The 18,803-nt window shown below is 41.0% G+C and overlaps 1 protein-coding gene across 4 annotated transcripts in view; it reads right to left on the reverse strand.

Annotated features, from left to right (window-relative positions):
* Meis2 (Meis homeobox 2) overlaps positions 1-18,803 on the reverse strand; it is a 211,520-nt gene that overhangs the window by 56,747 nt on the left and 135,970 nt on the right. For all 4 annotated transcript variants that reach the window (XM_059261113.1, XM_059261112.1, XM_059261115.1 and 1 more), the window contains exon 9: positions 4,365-4,441. In XM_059261113.1, coding sequence (XP_059117096.1) covers positions 4,365-4,441 — 77 coding nt within the window. The remainder of the gene's footprint in view (positions 1-4,364; positions 4,442-18,803) is intronic.

Raw genomic sequence — 18,803 nt, forward strand, 5'->3', positions numbered from 1 at the left:
CTACTTTGTGTGCCAAGCATGTGAACCATCATTTCCCGATCCCTAGCTGGGATTTTTGTAAAAGTGAGACTGCCATACTTCAATGACTATTATTGTCAAGGATGCATACATGCAACTAAAAAAATTACTGAAATCAGAACTCTCTCATTTTAAAAATTTCCCTTAAATATCTACACTTCCTTTTGGAAGAAATCTCCACTCTAGTTTGCAAGCTATTTAATGAAAATTTTATTTATGCCATTGTATGGGATAATTTTTCTCTCTGTTTTTGTGATTATTTATTTTTAATTTTTTTTTTTTCCAGAGCTGAGGACCGAACCCAGGGCCTTGCGCTTGCTAGGCAAGTGCTCTACCACTGAGCTAAATCCCCAACCCCTTATTTTTAATTATTAAAGGCATGTTCTACCATGCCTGGGCTTGTTTTTGGCTTTTTGAGACAAGGCTTAACTCTGTAGTCCAAACTGGCTGGGAACTCACTCCCTAGCCCAGGCTAGTGTTGAATTCAACGTATTCCTCCTGCCTCAGTCTCTCAAGTCCTAGGGTCAGTCACAGGTGTGAGACATCATGCCTCATCTATAATGCCATCTTGAAAAAAAAAAATCGGAATTGAGTGGTTTATTATTCATGGACTTCTGAGAGATAATTGTAGGAAATGACATCAGTGTCATGAACGCGGAGCCTTCTGGAAGTCACACTGTGGTTTGGTTGTGTCATCCTGTGTTGCACACTTCCTACTTAAATAAATACACCAAAAAGTTCTCCAGGGTCAGTTCTAGCACAGGCTGCAAAGATCCACCACATCTTCCATTCCCTCAATTATCTCCCAGCCGTCCATTCTGCTTGCTTGTTCCTAATTCCTAATTACTGATGGGTCTTAACTGGCCCGTTTTCACTGCTTATTGTTCTCATTGGGTGTGTGCGGACATGTTCTATCGCTTATTACTGGGGATGTTGGTTGACAGTACTGCTTAAACACCTTGCCCTTTCTGCTTCAAAAGTGAGGATCAACACAGAACAGCAGAAGGTCTGACCGATCTGGATGTTTCCCGGACCACCCTAACTCTCTGGGAATAGTGAGTGGCGTGTAAGACTGGACACCTGGGGCTGGAGAGATGGCTCAGAGGTTAAGAGCACTGAATGTTCTTCCAGAGGTCCCGAGTTCAATTCCCAGCACCCACATGGTGGCTCACAACCATCTGTAATGAGATCTGGCACCCTCTTCTGTATACATAATAAATAAAAAAAATCTTAAAAAAAAAAAAAAAAAAAAAAAAAAAAAAAAAGGGGGCTGGAGAGATGGCTCAGAGGTTAAGAGCACTGCTTGCTCTTCCAAAGGTCCTGAGTTCAATTCCCAGCAACCACATCGTGGCTCACAACCATCTGTAATGAGATCTGGTGCCCTCTTCTGGGCTGCAGGGATACTTGCAGACCGAACACTGTATACATAATAAATAAATCTTTAAAAAAAAAAAAAAAAAAAAAAAAAAAAAAAAAAAAAAAAAAAGACTGGACACCTGGCCACAGCTGGCTGATGTGTGTGGGGGGGAGGGGGGAGAGGGTGGTGCTTAAAGTTCAGAGACTATTTGTTTCTAAACCTTTTCTTTTAAATTTAACTTTTGTTTACATGTATGTGTGTATTTACGTGTGTGACTCTGTGTGTGTGTGTGTGTGTGTGTGTGTGTGTGTGTGTGTGTTGAGGATATGCCCACAGAGGCTGGAAGAGGGAATCAGAGCCCCTGGAGCTGGAGATATAGGTGGTTGTGAGGCTTGGGTGCTGAGCATCACACTTGGGTCTTCTGGAAGCACAGCAGTAAGTGCTCTTCATCACTGAGCCGTCTCTCCAGGCCCAGGAACTACTTTTGCCCTTTTTTTCTCCTGAGAAAACTCATTTATGGTCCACTTTTCTCATCACTATCTCGTATCTGAGGTGTGACTCTGAAGCCTCCTGAAGGAGGCTAGGCAGCGCTGTTTGAAACGTGACTTTGTCAAGGAACTGGACAAGTTCAAAATGTACCAAGGTTGGGAGTGCTCCTTTCCAGATTTCTTTCTGAAATCCCCAGGTAGGGGGCCCCTGTCTTAAACTCTTGGCAGTGTTTCAGGGGTACTTACGGAGCCATCCTCGGGAGTCACACCTTGTTATCAAAGTTATGGTAGCTATTAGCTAAGAATTGGACCTGAGGGCAGGATTACAGAATTTTCCAGAAGGAAGTGTGAAAATTAGAAAGATGGAATTATTTTGTAGAGACGGAGGTGTCAACATTTATCCCACATTAAGGCACGTGTGCCGCATGACAGACTATCACTCCTCACCCTCGGCAAATGTGGCCCGAAGAACAGAGAAACAAGAAACCCCAAATATCACACCAACTGAACTCCTGCACATGCCTTGGGGCTCCGTGGAATTCAGAAAGGAAGAGTCCTTTTTTCCAGGCTCCAGCCAGGTGTCTGAGAGGGAGGCGGGTCTTTCGATTGAGGACTGAGATGTCTTTTCTCTTCAAGGGCAATGACTACATCAAAAAGTGCTGAGAACGGATGATATGTGACGGGTTTTCAAAGAAAGGTCAAATGTCAAGGCCAAATATCAGCATAGAAGCATTCCATTTCCTTCAAATGTCCCCTGCACAACTTCCCCGAATGGGCCCAAGTTTACAAAAAAACAATTTTCTAAAGGGATATTAATTGGACTGGGCACCATTGGATTTGCAGTAGCTTACACTGGAAATATGTGCATAGAAAACAATAAATGGGCCCAGAATGTATTTATTTTATTGTTTCAGACCACTGATTGCTTGAACTTGGAACATGAATGAGAATGTATACATTTATACATATTACCTATTCACATCAGCAGGCCCCCATCACTGCCCGTCCGGACACATCTTACCCTGGAGATTATAACCTTTATTCCAAGATTTCACTCTAAAGGGTATCTTTAAATGTACATAGCTCCAATCTTTAGAAGGAAATTAAAGAGAATTGCAGTCTGTATTGTCTACCCCTTCTTTCTGCCTCTCCTTTCAGGTTAGCAGTTTATTTCTGCATTAATCACCCTGACAGAAGCAAGGCAACTCAATTTTCTGCTTCTGTAGGTAGGCACATCACTTTCTGTACAACAGTAGGCATGAAAAGGCTGCAGCTAAGCTTTGGTTACTGGTGTAATTGAAATGCTATCCACACTATAGGGTGCATTAAAGTCAGATAACGACAGTTCCTGTGGCCAATTTAAGTAGCTTGACTTCCCTGGGAAAAAAAAAATTGCCTGACAGATAAGGCAGACAAACTGGCTAATTCTCCAAGCATGTCTCTCATTGTGATCCTAGAAAAATGAGAAAAAAATGAATCACAGAACCACAAAATCAATTGACCCTCGGGTAGCTCATCAGGCAGCGAGCCTGATAAACCTAAAAGCTTTGTTAATGTCTGCCTGCCTGTATCCCACAGATAGAGCACTTTGTAAATGAACCTGCTTTGATAAATATATTAAGGAAAGCTGTGAATAAAGCCAGAGACTTCTCATTTGTAAATACAACCTCTGCTACATGGAATTAGAATGATAAAGTGGAGTTCCATGTAATTAAGTTTGTATAAGGCCTGAAATCCGTGCAAATACTTCCCTTGAATTTTGAAAGAGAACTGTCAGTTCAATTAATCTGAACATCACCCCAAGAATGTACAGAACAAAATTAAGCCGCTGATAAAACCTGGGCCAGTATTTTGATAAGTAATTCCTATATCATTTCTTGGCCACTGTGATCATTTTATTTAATCCCCTACCCCTCCTTTTTCCTCAGTTACCCTCTAAGCCATGTACAAAGGGTAGATGGCCCATATACCACCATGCCAGTAATCTAAATCATACGCTAAAAATGGAAAAAAACCTTCTCTTCTATAGAAAAAATTAGAGTACATAAATACCTATGAGAAGATACAAAAGACTAAAACCAAACCAAACCTCAACCCCCCTGTGTCTGTATTGTTCCTCAGAGTCCAGACAAAAGGAACCTTCCCAGAAGCAGTGGCTGTGTGTGAGCATTGTGAAAAACACGCAGACAACAGTATCTAACAGGAACCAGCTAGACGGAATTTGTGATTCAGCTGGAGAATTTGAAAGGATCACAGAAGAGAAAAGTGAGTGTAGGGGAGAAGAAAAAGAAAGAAAGAGTCAGAAAGAAGAAGAAATCCCACAAAACCCACTTGCCTAGGCTACCTGTCCCTCATCCTAGGCATACATTTCACACCTCGGGGAAGAAATGCAGTCATTACCATTGATTTCCTTTGTTCCAGGAACAAAATCCAGAAAGAAAAGAAACAACGATCTAGAAGCCCCCCTTTGGTCAAGGGAGGACGATCTTGGGGTCACTCACCAGTTGTTTACTTGGAGAATTGTCAGTCCTGTGTCTTGCGCTAACTGTTTCTTCTGCTCTTCGGAAGGGTACGGGTGCTAATGAAAAGACAAATGTTTGAAAAGATGCGTCAGAAGTTGGGAAAGAGACACATACTTCTCAGCGTGAAACCACCCTTGGTGCATTCCTTATCCCACGGCTTGATTCTCCTCATCACATAGAAAAATATATTTAACTTGCTGACAAAGTGGGGACTGGAGCCCGTGGGGGCAATCCCAACTTCCTGTCACACTCTGTAGGACCAGCAATGAAAGCCTGGGTACCTAGGTGACTCTCTGTCTTTGATCCACCATGCTGGAATGGCATCAGAGTTCTGGGTGTCCCTATTTCTGTCTGTTGTATGTAGGGGATTTGTGAACCCACTTCCTTTGCTCACTAGAGGGTTACATGGAATTCATACTCTACGCTACCTCTGAGAGACTGGTCCACATAACCATTATTTCTTAGTTGATATGAGGCTAATTACATTTGGACCATTTGCCAATATGTAATCACAACTATTTTGGAAGCCAAAGCAAATGAGTGGATGTAGAGTCTTTTGCAGGGATGAGATTGGGATTTTTCAATTTTTACTGATTAGTTTTCTAGGCTATCAAGGTCATGTACAATGACTTGCACAGAGGACCTGTCCCTCACCCTATGCATACATTTCACCTCTCAGGGAAGGAGTCAGTTCTATTCCATGTTTCCTATGGAATGTTAACTTCAAGTACAGCAGCAAGAGAATCAAGTTTCAATTTTTAACTCTTTCCTTCCATCATAGTTTACTCCCACTGATAATGACCAGCCCTCCATTAGCCTCCTCTCCCTTTTCCTCTCTCATCTTGAAACCCAGGATTGTTATTTTACAATCATACATTTCCTTCAAGAAGTTCTGTGCTGGAGGGCATGTAATTATGAAACACATCTGTTATGTAAGGTCCTGTTCAAAATTCACTGTTTTTTTTTTTTTTAAACACAAAGGTAAACTTTGATCCCCATGTCACAGTTGTTCATTGACTAGAAAGCCCTGAGTCGTAATCCCACCAACATCACTGACGTGTCATCAAGGGCTGGAGAGGTGGTTCAGTGCTAAGGAGCCTCCTACCTCTTTTGCAGAGAACCCCAGTTCAGTTCCCAGAACCCGGGTTGGGCATTTTACAACTGCCTATAATTCCAGCTCCAGGGTATTTGGGGCCTCTGGTCTATGACAGCACCTGCACTCACATGCACATCCCCCCCTCAATACACATGACTAAGAGTAATACAAACAAGTCTTTAAAGTATTCTAATCATCCCAGCATTTGAGGGAGGGGATGTTTTTTTCAATCATCTAAGAATTCAATTCTCAGGTATTTCATCTTCTATAATAGCATACATTCCCTAAAATGTGCATGATGGATTCAAGAACCCACATGCCATCAGGTTCAACAAAATCCCCTGTATAGCAAAAGGGTTAACTAGATCTGTATTAATATAGAAGCCAGGCTTTTAATATTCTGCAAATGTTAACAAAGAAAGATGATAATGTTGAGTTAATATGGGTTAAGCATAAAATGAAAATAAATTTTTCTGATTGCGAGGTGTTGACACTTTTTTGGCTAGGGCCTGCAGCCTGTTCCTTAAAGCTGTGTAATTACAGAAGGCTTTGCCCCTCCTTCCCCCTCCTGCTAGAGCCTCCCCACATTAGTAATGACCCCTTCACTGCTTCAAAAACCACTAATGGTCTTCAGCACAGGCAAGAAAAATGAACAGGGTAAATTGGAATCCACAGTCAGTAATTTGCATCCTATGAGGCTGCTTCGGCCACTCACACTCATTCCTGGCCATCAATCGCTGCCTGTCAGGTGCTGCACTCTGCCTCCGTGACAAATACTCCTCCTAACAACCCGATTCATCCAAACAATGTAATTGTCCTCTATTCTCCTTTTGGTAATGGAGAAAATGAATGACTCACAAACAAGGATTGTTCATCACAGACTCGGAGGTGCCTTCAAACTGGAGGAGGCCTTCAGTCCAAATTTTAATTGACTGAACGCACTGGTTGGGGAGCAAATGACAATTTAAAAAAAAAAAATCCTTCTTGTCAAGGTATTTCCTGGCCAAATTCAAGGCAGTAGTCCTCTTTTGAGTTTCTGGCACTCTGATTTTTGAAAGCCTAGGTTTATAGGTTGTCAGCCCAGGGGGAGAAATTGTGCAAACAGCAATAATCAAAATGAAAATAAAGAAGCATTCCTCCAAATGTATGGAAAGGGGCTGGAAATACAATGTGCCTCAGTGTGCTGCTGCTTTATTCAGTCTCAGTCTCTCTCTCTCTCTCTCTCTCTCTCTCTCTCTCTCTCTCTCTCTCTCTGTCTCTCTCTCTCCTTCTTTCCCTCTCTGCGTGTGTGTTTCTCTCTCCTCTCTATCTCCGTCATGTGCCATGTATGTGAGTTGCTTTCTGCATTTGCCAAAAAAGTTCTGACAAGTGTGAGGTGTGTGTGTGTGTGTGTGTGTGTGTGTATGAGAGACAGAGACAGAGACAGAGAGAGTTTAGATGAACAAAAGCAGTTTAGGAGAAAAGTAGAAAGTGGATGTTACTAGATTGCTACAGAGCCAATTCCTTCAAGTTTGATTGTAAATTCTGATTGAATAACAAGAATGCTTTCTAGTGTTTTATTAAAAATGTAGTCAGATGACTGCAGAATTTTATAAACAGTACATTTTATCTTGGGAATCCCTTGCTATACTTTCTCTATTTCATAAGCAGTTTCAAATTCCATCCAGAATCATTAAAAACATTGGTACCTTACCAAAATTCACCTTGCACAGATGGCTTTTTTTTAATTAATATGGAAGACTAGAATAAGTTTAAAGTTCTTTGAGTGCCATCCTGTGGGTTTTGAGCACTCCAGATTCACGCCCCTTTTATGCATGGGGTGGACTGCTGATCTGTAAGTGACCTGGCAGTCGGCCACTGGATTTCTAAAATTAAAAGAGTGATTGAGAACAATCAGCTTTCAGAGGGATTGGAACGTGACAATGTGTTTTGGATTAATTTACAAGTATATGTTCAGATTTAAGGGCAAACCACGGAACTGAAGGACTTCTCCTCGTGATCTATCGTGTGCATGCTTTATTGGGACAGACATCATGTTGAAATAATAAACAGGGGAAGCCTTCGCTCTTTCTTTGATGTATATTACTAAATGTCTGACTGGCTCAAATTTAAAATAAACTTTGGTATGTTTGCACTTGGAAACTGGAAGTGGACCACAGCAATAATTTGTAGTCAATCTCCATGTTCTTGGCCTAAAGCTATAGTTTTGACTGTTCACTGTTGGGGGCCAACTCACTTGGGTCCAGTGGCCCAGAGTTCGCTGGGCTTCTTCCTAAGAGCACATGTTGTCACACAATAGCATTGATGATGAGTGCATCATCAATAAAGCACTAAAGGTTAAGGATTTTTACATCTCAAAATAGTCCCAAGGCCACCAGTGAATAACAGCACATCCTTAAAGGTCCGTTTACTTGAAATATTAACTAACAAAGGTTGGGAAAGTGAAAAGGGCATGCATAGCTCATGATTCAATGAAGATAGGAAATGTTCTTTAATTGAGTCTCATGTACAAATCCACTTGAAAGCAAGATGTCTCTTTAGTCAAGCCACAACAGGCCTCCCCTCCTTCTTCGTAGGGTAGACCAAGTATGTGGTGCTTTGTAGATCAAGTGCATGGAAGCAGAGGAGCTACATCCTTCCATTACATCCCTGAGACATTTGGGTGAAAAAGCACTTAATAATGATCATTTGTGACTAGTCCTTCTCCAATAATGTCCAAACTAGAACTGACTGATCATGAATTTCATTCTGTGTTGCAAAGATTTATGCTGATGCTGTAAAATTTTAAGTGATATTTCAAATCACCCCACAAACTAGAAATGCACAATGAAGTAAAAAGGGAGTTGTTTGTTTGCAAGATTGAAACACTGTAAGTCACCTAAACATCTACCAGCTGGATTGAAGTTAAATGAAATGTGATTTTTTTTCTAAGCCAGCAGTGGGGAGAATGGGGTGGTTGGGGTTGGGTGGGAGTGTGGTGGTTCACTTCTTTAATCCCAGCACTAGGAAGGCACATGCAGGCTGATATCTGTGAGTTTGAGGCCAGCCTGCGCTAGATAGGGAATTCCAGGCCATCCAAGGCTACATAATTTGTCAAATTACTTTGTGTAATGATGTAATGCAACAGAAAAATGGTTAAGCTACTTACTGTGAAGGATGTTAGATGAGATGAATTCCTGTTTCCATGGGGACAATGACCCACCCCCCACCTCTTCCCTCACATATTCACTTTACAGAGTTAACCCAGGTTACTTTGTTTTTTTTTTTTTTTTTAATCATCTTTCTTATGCATGTCTGTTCTTTCTTTAAGATTTCATTTTAAATTGTGTGTGTGTGTGTGTGTGTGTGTGTGTGTGTGTGTGTGTATCTGTACACATGAATTCAGTTGTTCTTGCTCTTGGAAGCCAGATGCATTAGATTCTCCTTAGATCTAGAGTTACTCGGAGTTGTGAGATGCTGTATGTGGATGGTGGGGACCAAACTCAGGTCCTCTGAAAGAGCAGTATGTGCTCTTAGCCTCTGAGGCATCTCTCTACCAATATGATCTTGATTTTGTTTATGTTAGTTACATATGAAACCCTCAAAGTAACTTCCCCAATGTGGACAAAAAAACTGCTTTGGTAGGATATCATTTAGCGATCTAGGACCATACTTCCTGGGTACAAGGACTTATCCCTTGCGTAAATAAATGCATCTTCTAATAAAAGGTCAAATTGAGCCAATTGTCATGAATTTATCAACTTTTTCTTATGTGGACAATTCCTATACCGTGAATAGAATGCACTTTTTCATCAGTTTTAAAGATGAAACATAAAATAACAACACAAAAAGACATTTTAAAGCCCCCATCCCCAAATCTTGGCTTCTCAAGGTATTATCTTCCTCCACGAAATTTCCAAAGAAATTTACACGATACTTGTTATGTCTTCACTGCCCTGTCTTATTTACACCTCTCCTTGGTGTAACTCCCTAACAAGAAAGCAAAAAAGTGGGGTTTTTTTCCCCTCTCTTTTGTATTTCTCCTCTACTCTCTCACTGCTTTTTTACTTTTAGAAACAGGGTTTCACGAGGTAGCTCTGGCTAACTTGGAACTTGCTGGGTAGGGCAGGCTGGCCTCCACCTCCAAGAGTCCTGCCTGCCTGCCTGCCTCCGCCTCCCGAGTGCTGGGACGGAAAGCTGGCGGCACCACGGCACCACGGCACCACGGCACCACGGCACCACGGCACCACGGCACCACCGTACCACCGCACCACCGCACCACCGTACCACCGCACCACGGCACCACGGTACCACGGCACCACGGCACCACGGCACCACCGCACCACGGCACCACCGCACCACGGCACCACCGCACCACCACACGCGGCTGCGGCTCTTTGCTGCTCTGTCTTGGCAGCAGGAATGGCGAGCCTAACCGTTCATGCTCTTCTGAGTTTTGCCAGTGGTTCTTTTTCGTCTTACATATGACTAGGCTTGAGATCTAAGCCTGGGTGGTGAGACAGTGGGGCTCCAAGAGCTGTACCTGAGACAGCAAGCATCCGAGCCAGCATAACACAGTTCCTGACGGTTAACTCTAATTCTCTCCCCCCTTTCTCCTCAGAATCAATTCTGATGTAAGACAAACCAACGGATCAAAATCACAGCATTTGTTCTCATTGGACTTACACACACACACACACACACACACACACACACACACACACACACACACAAATTTTGGAGCTCACAGGGCTGAGATACATTCTTAGCATCTTGCTAGCTTGCTCTAACGAATGGCTGTGATAACAGTTGCATAACCTATTTTGTGGAAATTTGAAGATCATTTTTGCCAAATCCTGACTCTTCCTGATAGGTGACTGAATGGGACCAAAGGCTGGGCCTCTCTGTCTTTATGTCATGTCTGTCACCTTCGCTGCTTCCCCGTTTGGGTCATTCTCCACTGAGCTTTGGATGTAGACATGCTGATCATTCGAGAACTGTTTCATGCAGGGCTAACTTCACCGACTGCTCATTGGAACTGGCGTGCATTTCTTCCGCTCTACCTTTCTTTGCCAACAAGCACTTGGAGTTCAGGGCCTTGTCATGAGACCTGGTCTAAACCACAAGGCTAGGACATTTACACAAAATGATGACACCAGGATAACTCAGCAGTTCCTGAGTGAGGCTGACTGCCCTTTAGTCCACCAAGTACAAGGCCAGCATGTTTATACACGGGAAGAACATCTTTGAAACTGTGCCCATGACTAATTGACAATTAGAGAAGTTCAGCCCACCCCAGAAAATCAATAAAGCCTACTGCTCCTTTTGCTAAGCAGCAGCTGGAGCAGCTCTCCTTCCTTCCTCCCTTCCTTCCTTCCTTCCTTCTTCCTTCCTTCCTTCCTTCCTTCCTTCCTTCCTTCCTCCCTCCCTCCCTCCCTTCCTTCCTTCCTTCCTTCCTTCTTTCCTTCCTTCCTCCCTTCCTCCCTTCCTTCCTTCCTTCCTTCCTTCCTTCCTTCCTTCCTTCCTCCCTCCCTCCCTTCCTCCCTCCCTCCCTCCCTTCCTCCCTTCCTTCCTTCCTTCCTTCCTTCTTCCTTTCTTTCTTTTTTCTCCTCTCTCCCTTCCATCCTTTCTCCTTTCCTTCCTTCATTTTGGCTTTTTTGAGACAGTCTTACTCTGCAGCCTAGCTCAGGTTGCCAGGCTACAAAGAACTCACATGCCTCGAACCCATGGCAATCCTCTTGCCTTCTGCACTCTGCTCAGTTCCAGTTGCCTGTTTGATTATTGTTGGCTTCCTTTCTGCTTACAAGCTGGAGTCCCCATAATAGAGCCTTTCTTCTTCATAGTATATGGCTCAGTATTGTGGCCTTCTGGTGTCATCCTTACATTTAATGGAAGACTTTTTCATTCTAGCATTCACATTTTCCACCGAAGTGTAGTTTCCCCCTTCCTTTGGTAACAGTGCCTTGATTTTTACCTTGGGAATATGCTAAGCTGTGATAAAGTGACTTGGGCTTAGCCAATCAGCATGGTTAACTATGCTGTCTGCATGGAAGACATCCAAGTTAGATTAAGGAATTTTATCATGGGACTGCCAAACATCTATCTCTTCATTCACTGCGGCTCCTACAGAGTAGGGTGTGTGCTTGGTGTGGAAATGAACTTTGTTGCCATCAAATGGGGAAAAGGAACCTGACTGTGAAGAATGCTCCTATAGACAGCAGATTTCTGGTACCTTTTTTACACCTGGATGTAAATTTGCCTAAAACTGGCCTGTCTTCACTTTCAGTCATTTGGATGCACAAGTTGGTCACAACTAACACACATAACCCAATTCAGATGATGTGGATTTTCCTTAGTTTGCCACCCCCCCCCCCCGCCCCGCAGCTAAAAGTGAGTATTTATTTTATTTTGTATTTGTTTTGGGGCATAAGATAAGGAGGTAGAGGAAGAAGGAAAAGGATCAGGAGAGGACCAAGGCCCATCATTCTGCTTTATCAAGCACAGCAGAAAACAGACAGACAGCTCAGGATTTGAAATCATTTGTCCAAGTTGTGATTCCAGCTGATTAAAATATCACAAAATCAGAAAGATAGAACTCTGGACGTGCAATGAATGTGGAATTGTGAAGATTTTCTATTTAAGTTGGAAAAGCAAAACATGAGGTAGAATTGTGTTGCTGTTTCCATACAATGACCTCAGAAAGCACCAACCTGTTTCTTGTGTAAAGTGGAAACTCTTAAGGGACATGCATATAAATCTGCTAGACAAAATAGCTGAGAAATACTTAATTGCAAAGACCTTCTAGTAACCAGAGGATGTGATAGTAGGAAGTAACAGAGCCCACTGCGATCATCAGACTAATTCAGGGTTACTTGACTTGAATTCCAGAGGGAAAGTGTATTTCACATTTATGTGATTCTGACACCTCCATCGTTTCCACAGTTTGGGTACCCCCAACCTTCCAAACAAATGGTGAGGGATGCCCAGAGCTGGAAGTAATCATTTCTCTCCAAACTCCTTTGTCTTCCCTCTTCTCTTGTGTTTCCTCTACTCATCTTTATGTAAATATATGCACTTGGGTAACATCCTTCACTAATCTGAAAAATCATGTCTTATTTAACCTTGAACTTTTGTAGCACTTAGCACAGAGCTTTCTGTATAGTAAGTCTTCGATACATACTTGTGAGCCAGTGCATTCCTTCTGACCTGGGGAGGTTTTTGTTTTTGTTTTTTTGATAGAAAGGACTGCCTTTGCTGTATTTATTCGTATACAATGAATACATCCCCAGATAAATACGGAAAGGTTCAGATAGTCATTTAACTGTTTTAACAACACACTATCTGGGTATTTGAAAACATCTGAGTTTTCCCATCTTCATCCAGATGTTTGATGTCATGGAAACACAAGCTTCAAATTCAAATGAGTAGTTTCTAAAATTTTTTATGCCAGATATATATTTGAGAGAAAGAAATGTGGCTATTTATGGAAGACTCGTTTTCATTTAAGTTTATATGGAAATAAATAGATTAAATTATAACAACTGTACCCTCTAAAATTGAGAAAAGGCTTAAGAGATTTTAACAATGATTAGATCATGAAATATTAATATTTGGTTGACTTGGAGGCACGGTGGAAAGGCCAGAGAACAAAGAGCTAAATGTGGTGGCCCATGCTTTTAATTCCAGCAGGATAGAAGGAGGCAAAGGGTTTCAACTTTAAGGCCAGCCTAGATTACATAGCAATACGCTGTCTCAAAAACAATACACACACACACACACACACACACACACACACACACACACACACACACTAAACAAAACACAAAAGAACAAATGGGATGAACCTCAACAGTAGAGCATTTGTCTAACAAGCATGAGGCATCCAAAAGGAAAAAAAGAAAGAAAAAGAAAAAAGTGAAAAAAAAGATGAAAAGAGCAGAGAGAGCCTGGGCTTAGGCCTGTAATTCCAAGTACTTGGGAGGCTGAAGCAGGGGGATTGCAAGTTCAAGTCTAACCAGGGCAAAGCAGGGTTGGAGATAAATATCCATGGACAGATTACTTGCTTAGCATAAAAGCAAAGAATGAAAAGACATCATATAAGGTACTAACGTTAAGACTAAAGGAAAAAGGTGGTTAGGATCACGGAGAAAGACCTCTGTATTTTCAAGGAGGTCTGTTACAGGATCATCTTCTAACAGCTCAGACAGGGTTTATCTAGTAGAAGAGAAAAGATTCTTCAATGGTCAGCTACCACTGACACACACTTTTCTTCACAACTCCAAAATGGAAGCCAAATGTGTATCAGAAAAAACAACGCAGAAGCCATTTCTGAAGAAGATTTCAATTTTAAACACAGCAAAAATATTATTTTCCTACTGACAGAGAATTAAAAGCTCAGTAGAGTTTTATTTTGAACATAATGGAAATATATTCGTAGGGCTAGAGAAAGATAATTTTTATTTAACATTTGTTAGGACGCTCCCATGAGCTGCTTGGCCATGCATGTTACACGGCCTCCACGCCTAATGGCAATCTTACTAAATGAACCCAAAGTCCCAAATAAGGCCTTGACTCATTTAGCAATCATTTCACATCTCTACCCCGTGATCGAATTAATATTTTATGGGGCCACACTGTTCTACAGCCAGACCACTTTTCCAAAAAATTGAATTTTGTGCTTATTTATTTTATGGATCATTTGTTGAAATAGATTTCAAAACAGGTTTAGGCTATTTAGATTTTTTCCAGTGAACTGCAAACGAAAAACTCACACACTCAACTGGAAAGGACATCAGGGGCCATCTAATCCAAGCTTCTCATTTTATGCCTAATGAAACCCAGGCTGGAGATGCAGAATCACTTGCCCAGTGGCTTGCCCAGTTGGCATCTCTTCTTTTAAGACACCCCTGTTACCCCCAGAAAGAAGACATTTCACATTACAGAACCCCAAGGAACATTTTTATAGATCTTATATCTACTTAGGAATTACAAATACCAATGTTCAATTGTTAGCTACTTAGTAACACAGACACCCTCCCTGAACTTTCCCCATTTGCCACACTATACTACCAGTGTTTGATTGCTTGTTCTAAGGTTAGACTCACTTCTCTTTGAAAGCAGGGACTGGCTAGCCAAATTTTCCTTGCGGAATCTGGGCCATTCCCTGGTCTGTTGATGTAGCCAATACACCAGGGTCAAACTAATCAAGTTTGAAAATATAGTCACGTGAATTCTTTGCATCTTAAAAATGCTACTTCTTGAAACTGGAGAAATGGCAGTGAGCTAAGCTGAAAAGCTAGAGAGCTAGTGAGGAGAAAGGGTGAAGAGAGGGGCTCCCCAAAGAGGAAGGAAGGGGCAGCTTCATACGTGGGTACACCGCACCCGATAGCCACACTCAGCCCTTACTTTCAGAGTGAGCCTTTGTACAAAAGACTGATAACGCTGGTGAGCTCAGATCACATAGTGAGAAGCAAGGAGAGCATGCAGGCATGGGAGGTTTCATTAACGTTTGATGGCTTTCTGGTAAACAGATTCAGTTGTTCCACACAGCATCAAACCTAAGTATACGGTACATAGGTACGCGATGAGATAGGGGCTCTTCCTTAACAGATCCAGACACATTGCCACCTGAGCCTGAGTGAGAAGGAAGTGAGGATTACCCCTCAGCCCAGGACAATATCCCTTCAGTAACTTAAAAGTCTGGCTGAAAACAAACGTGGGATAAACAGCAAGGAATTCTCAAGAAACACTAAAAGCTATAGAACAATCCCAGTTTGCTTACTGTAGCTTTATCTGCATGAACTCTACAATGAATAATTTCATTTGACATTCCATAAAACCCCACCAAAGATCTAGCTTGACAGGAGAAAGCTTACAGTATTGAAGAGGAAGGGGTTATTTAAACAATGTTATCTTTTTTTCAAAAAATGTTATTATCTGTAGAGTAAGCATTGGGACTGTTTGACTATAATCTTCTTTGCTCATCTCAGAGTACAGGATAAGAGGATGGGGTGACGGATAAGTTGAAACGTCATTAAAAAAAACAACCAAGAAGAATGTGGATATAAACTCAGCTTCCTTAGACGGGCAGCCACAGTAAAAAGGAAACTCAGTGGTAAATGACCATTTCTGACACCTTACTATGAAACAGGTTCCCAGTAGGGAGCTTTAAAGTAACACCCTTTCTTTAAAATATCTATCTATCTATCTATCTATCTATCTATCTATCTATCTATCTATCTATCTATCTATTTATTTATTGTGCATTAGTGTTTTTACCTACATGTATGTCTGTGTGAGAGTGTCAGGTCCCTTGGAACTGGAGCTACAAACAGCTGTGAGTTGCCATGTGGGTGCTGGGAACTGAACCTGGGTCCTCTGGAAGAGCAGCCACTGCTCTTAACCTCTGAGCCATCTCTGCACCCCAAACACCTTTTCTTAATAGGATCAAGCTTACATTATAAAGTTCATCAAAACAGCACCTCCATCCCCCAAAGTGTAAGACACCGTCATTTAGAAACCCAGTTAAAAGATGAAGAGTTACTTTTCTAAAAAGCTTCTTTTTGTATAAAAACCAATGTCAGACTATAACTATCTATTTAGAAGAACACTCTTTCAAAAAAAAAAAAAGTGAGTTTGAAAAACTGACTTTCTTCCTGGTTAATTCTAAGCCTGCATTTTAATATGTTTTAGCATTTAAGGTTGCTTAAATATTTAAGGAATATCACCAACAGTCAGTCTCCCAAACACAACAAAGCAAGACAAAGACAGGGTCCTAGTGTTTGCCCTAGTTACGCATTCACTAGTAAATAAAGGCACTGACTGATAACCACAGCCAGAAAATGCCTAACCGGGCCATCCAAAAGTTCAGTTAGCAGTATTTGTTCTGGAATTCCCCAGAGTTTTATCTTATCAAGTTGTTTTTCCTTCCTCTTTTTAGAGCAGCCTGCATAGTGAGAGTTAACTACTTCAAGACAGGAGCAAAGCAAGGTGCTGCAAAGTCTACATGCATGGGTCCAGTTCCTATTTCACCCAAGCCACAGCATACACAGACTGTTTAAAAAGTGCTGCTGAAGGATGAACAAAAGAAAAGTTTCTTTATGAGCTTCTGAGTTGTAGACAGACCCCATCAACTAGACAGAATAACTTTCAAATGTCTTTTCATCATACCTACGCATATTTCTTCTAGTTATTAAATATAAAAACATAAATTATCCAATCTGTATCATAAATAAGCAAAATGCATGCGTGTGTGTGTGTGTGTGTGTGTGTGTGTGTGTGTGTGTGTGTATGTATATGCTATCTATAGACTAAACATTCACTCATTCAAGATTAAAGTGATCAAATACTAAAATATGGAAGAGCTTGGTAGCATTGAAGTTCCGGCTCCATGATTGAATGCTACACTGAGTAAACCCAAAATAATTAGACATTTATGAATTAAAAGAAAACATGGGGACCAGTGAGATGGCTCAGCAGGGGAAGGCCCTTATTGCCAAGCTTGCCAAACTGAGTTTGATCCATGGGGCCCACGTGGTGGGAGAGAACCAACTTCCATAGGTTATACTCTGATCTCTGATTGGGTGTCTTTGCTCCCCCCAATATATAAATACAATAAAAATGTAATTAAAAAAGAAAATATAGATATCAAAGTTAAAAGGTTTTTTTGGCAAAACAATAAGATGATTTAATAATAAGTTTATAGTTTACCAAAATATTAATATATACCTACTTTCTTCCTAATTGAACAACAACAACAAAATACTAACTCAAAGACTTCTTGCAGATTGGGTAGCCAAAGTGAGTTCAAGAGAAAATTGTCTCCTAATTATTTCTCTGTGTTTTTATTTGCTCATCATTTTTATAACAAAATTCTTTATTGATTCTTTGGGAATTTCATATCATGCACCTCAAACCTACTCACCTCCCAGTCCCTCCATATCCTCCCTCACTCCTGCAGCATTCAACTGGAATTTTTAAGGAGAGGAATAATGGGGAACATTTTGAAATATGTCTATGACAATTTGTTGCATTTTTTCCCAATTAAAATGGTAAGATTGTATAGAAAGAAATTGCTACCTCTTCTTCCTCTGGATTTAAATATTAGAACTGAGTGGCATATCTTTACACTTTTAGAAACAAATCATTCCATTCTTGTAAGAAAATATCCCTTACAAGGATTTTGGAAGTTCTGGAAATGGTGCTTCCACAAGACTGATTTGAAAAGAACAACCTTTATTATAGTTGAGTTCAACTGGCATTAGCTAGTATAGGCAGCATGTATTCTGGTTATCGAGTATGCAGTCTGATGGTTGGTGCCTGTGAAGTAGTATATTCACCATTCATGGCATTTCTGCATAATCGACAGAGACTTCTAGCATTTGATACTTGCTGTGTACAGCAGGTAAAATTTGCCTTGACTCATATCTAACACATTGAAAGACCATTAACCTTTCAAGAGAAAGGTCCTTTGGCCATAGAAAATAATTTTTCATTAAAGGAGATATGCGTGTGTTACTGATTCAATCATGTACATTATATTTAAATATCTGAATTATTTAAACCTTTCTATTTGAGTAATAGAAGTAGACCCTTGTGTAGCATAAGCTGAGTAGGTTGAGTTCTCTGAGTTAGCAAAACACTTAAGGATTACCACATGGCAGGAAATAAGCCCCAGAAAATCATTAAGCAAATTCAAAATACTGTTCATATGTATATATCAAGGAAGTATTATGCTTTTTCTAAATGAGGACATTTTATCATAGGGCACATCATCTTAAATGCCCAGATGATATGACAGAACCTAGAACCTGACATTACAGAACCTAGAACCTGACATTACAGAACCTAGAACCCGACATTACAGAAGCTCACATAATAGAACTCAGAAGCACACTACCTGAAGGCTTGACTTCCTTTAATTCCTGGGCAGTTTTGAACACACAGGAGAACATAACACATCTCAAAGGGGTTGAAAGTGTAGGTAGGGTCAACATCCCAACCATGTCTGCCTCCCATATATGTCAAGACTGAGTTCTATTGTGGCTATCCACTCTATTAGTGAATTTCCCTCTTAGACAATTCTACCTGGCAGTCATTATCTACCCAGTATCAGGTCTGACCTGGCAGAAACTACAGAAAGGAGGTTTTTAGTTCAGGAATTTGGAAGTGTAAAGTTTCCATACAGTGCACAATGCACATAGAATACTGAGGTAGAAATGTATAAACCACTACTTTATATGGTCTTCATTATTTTTCTCACCTAGGTAGCCAATCGGGAAGTAGTTGGAGAATACACTATTACCACGGTGGGTAACCCCATGAACATCCCATTGTGATAATAT

This window comes from Peromyscus eremicus, chromosome 4, assembly GCF_949786415.1.
Source record: "Peromyscus eremicus chromosome 4, PerEre_H2_v1, whole genome shotgun sequence".
Taxonomy (NCBI): Eukaryota; Metazoa; Chordata; class Mammalia; order Rodentia; family Cricetidae; genus Peromyscus; species Peromyscus eremicus.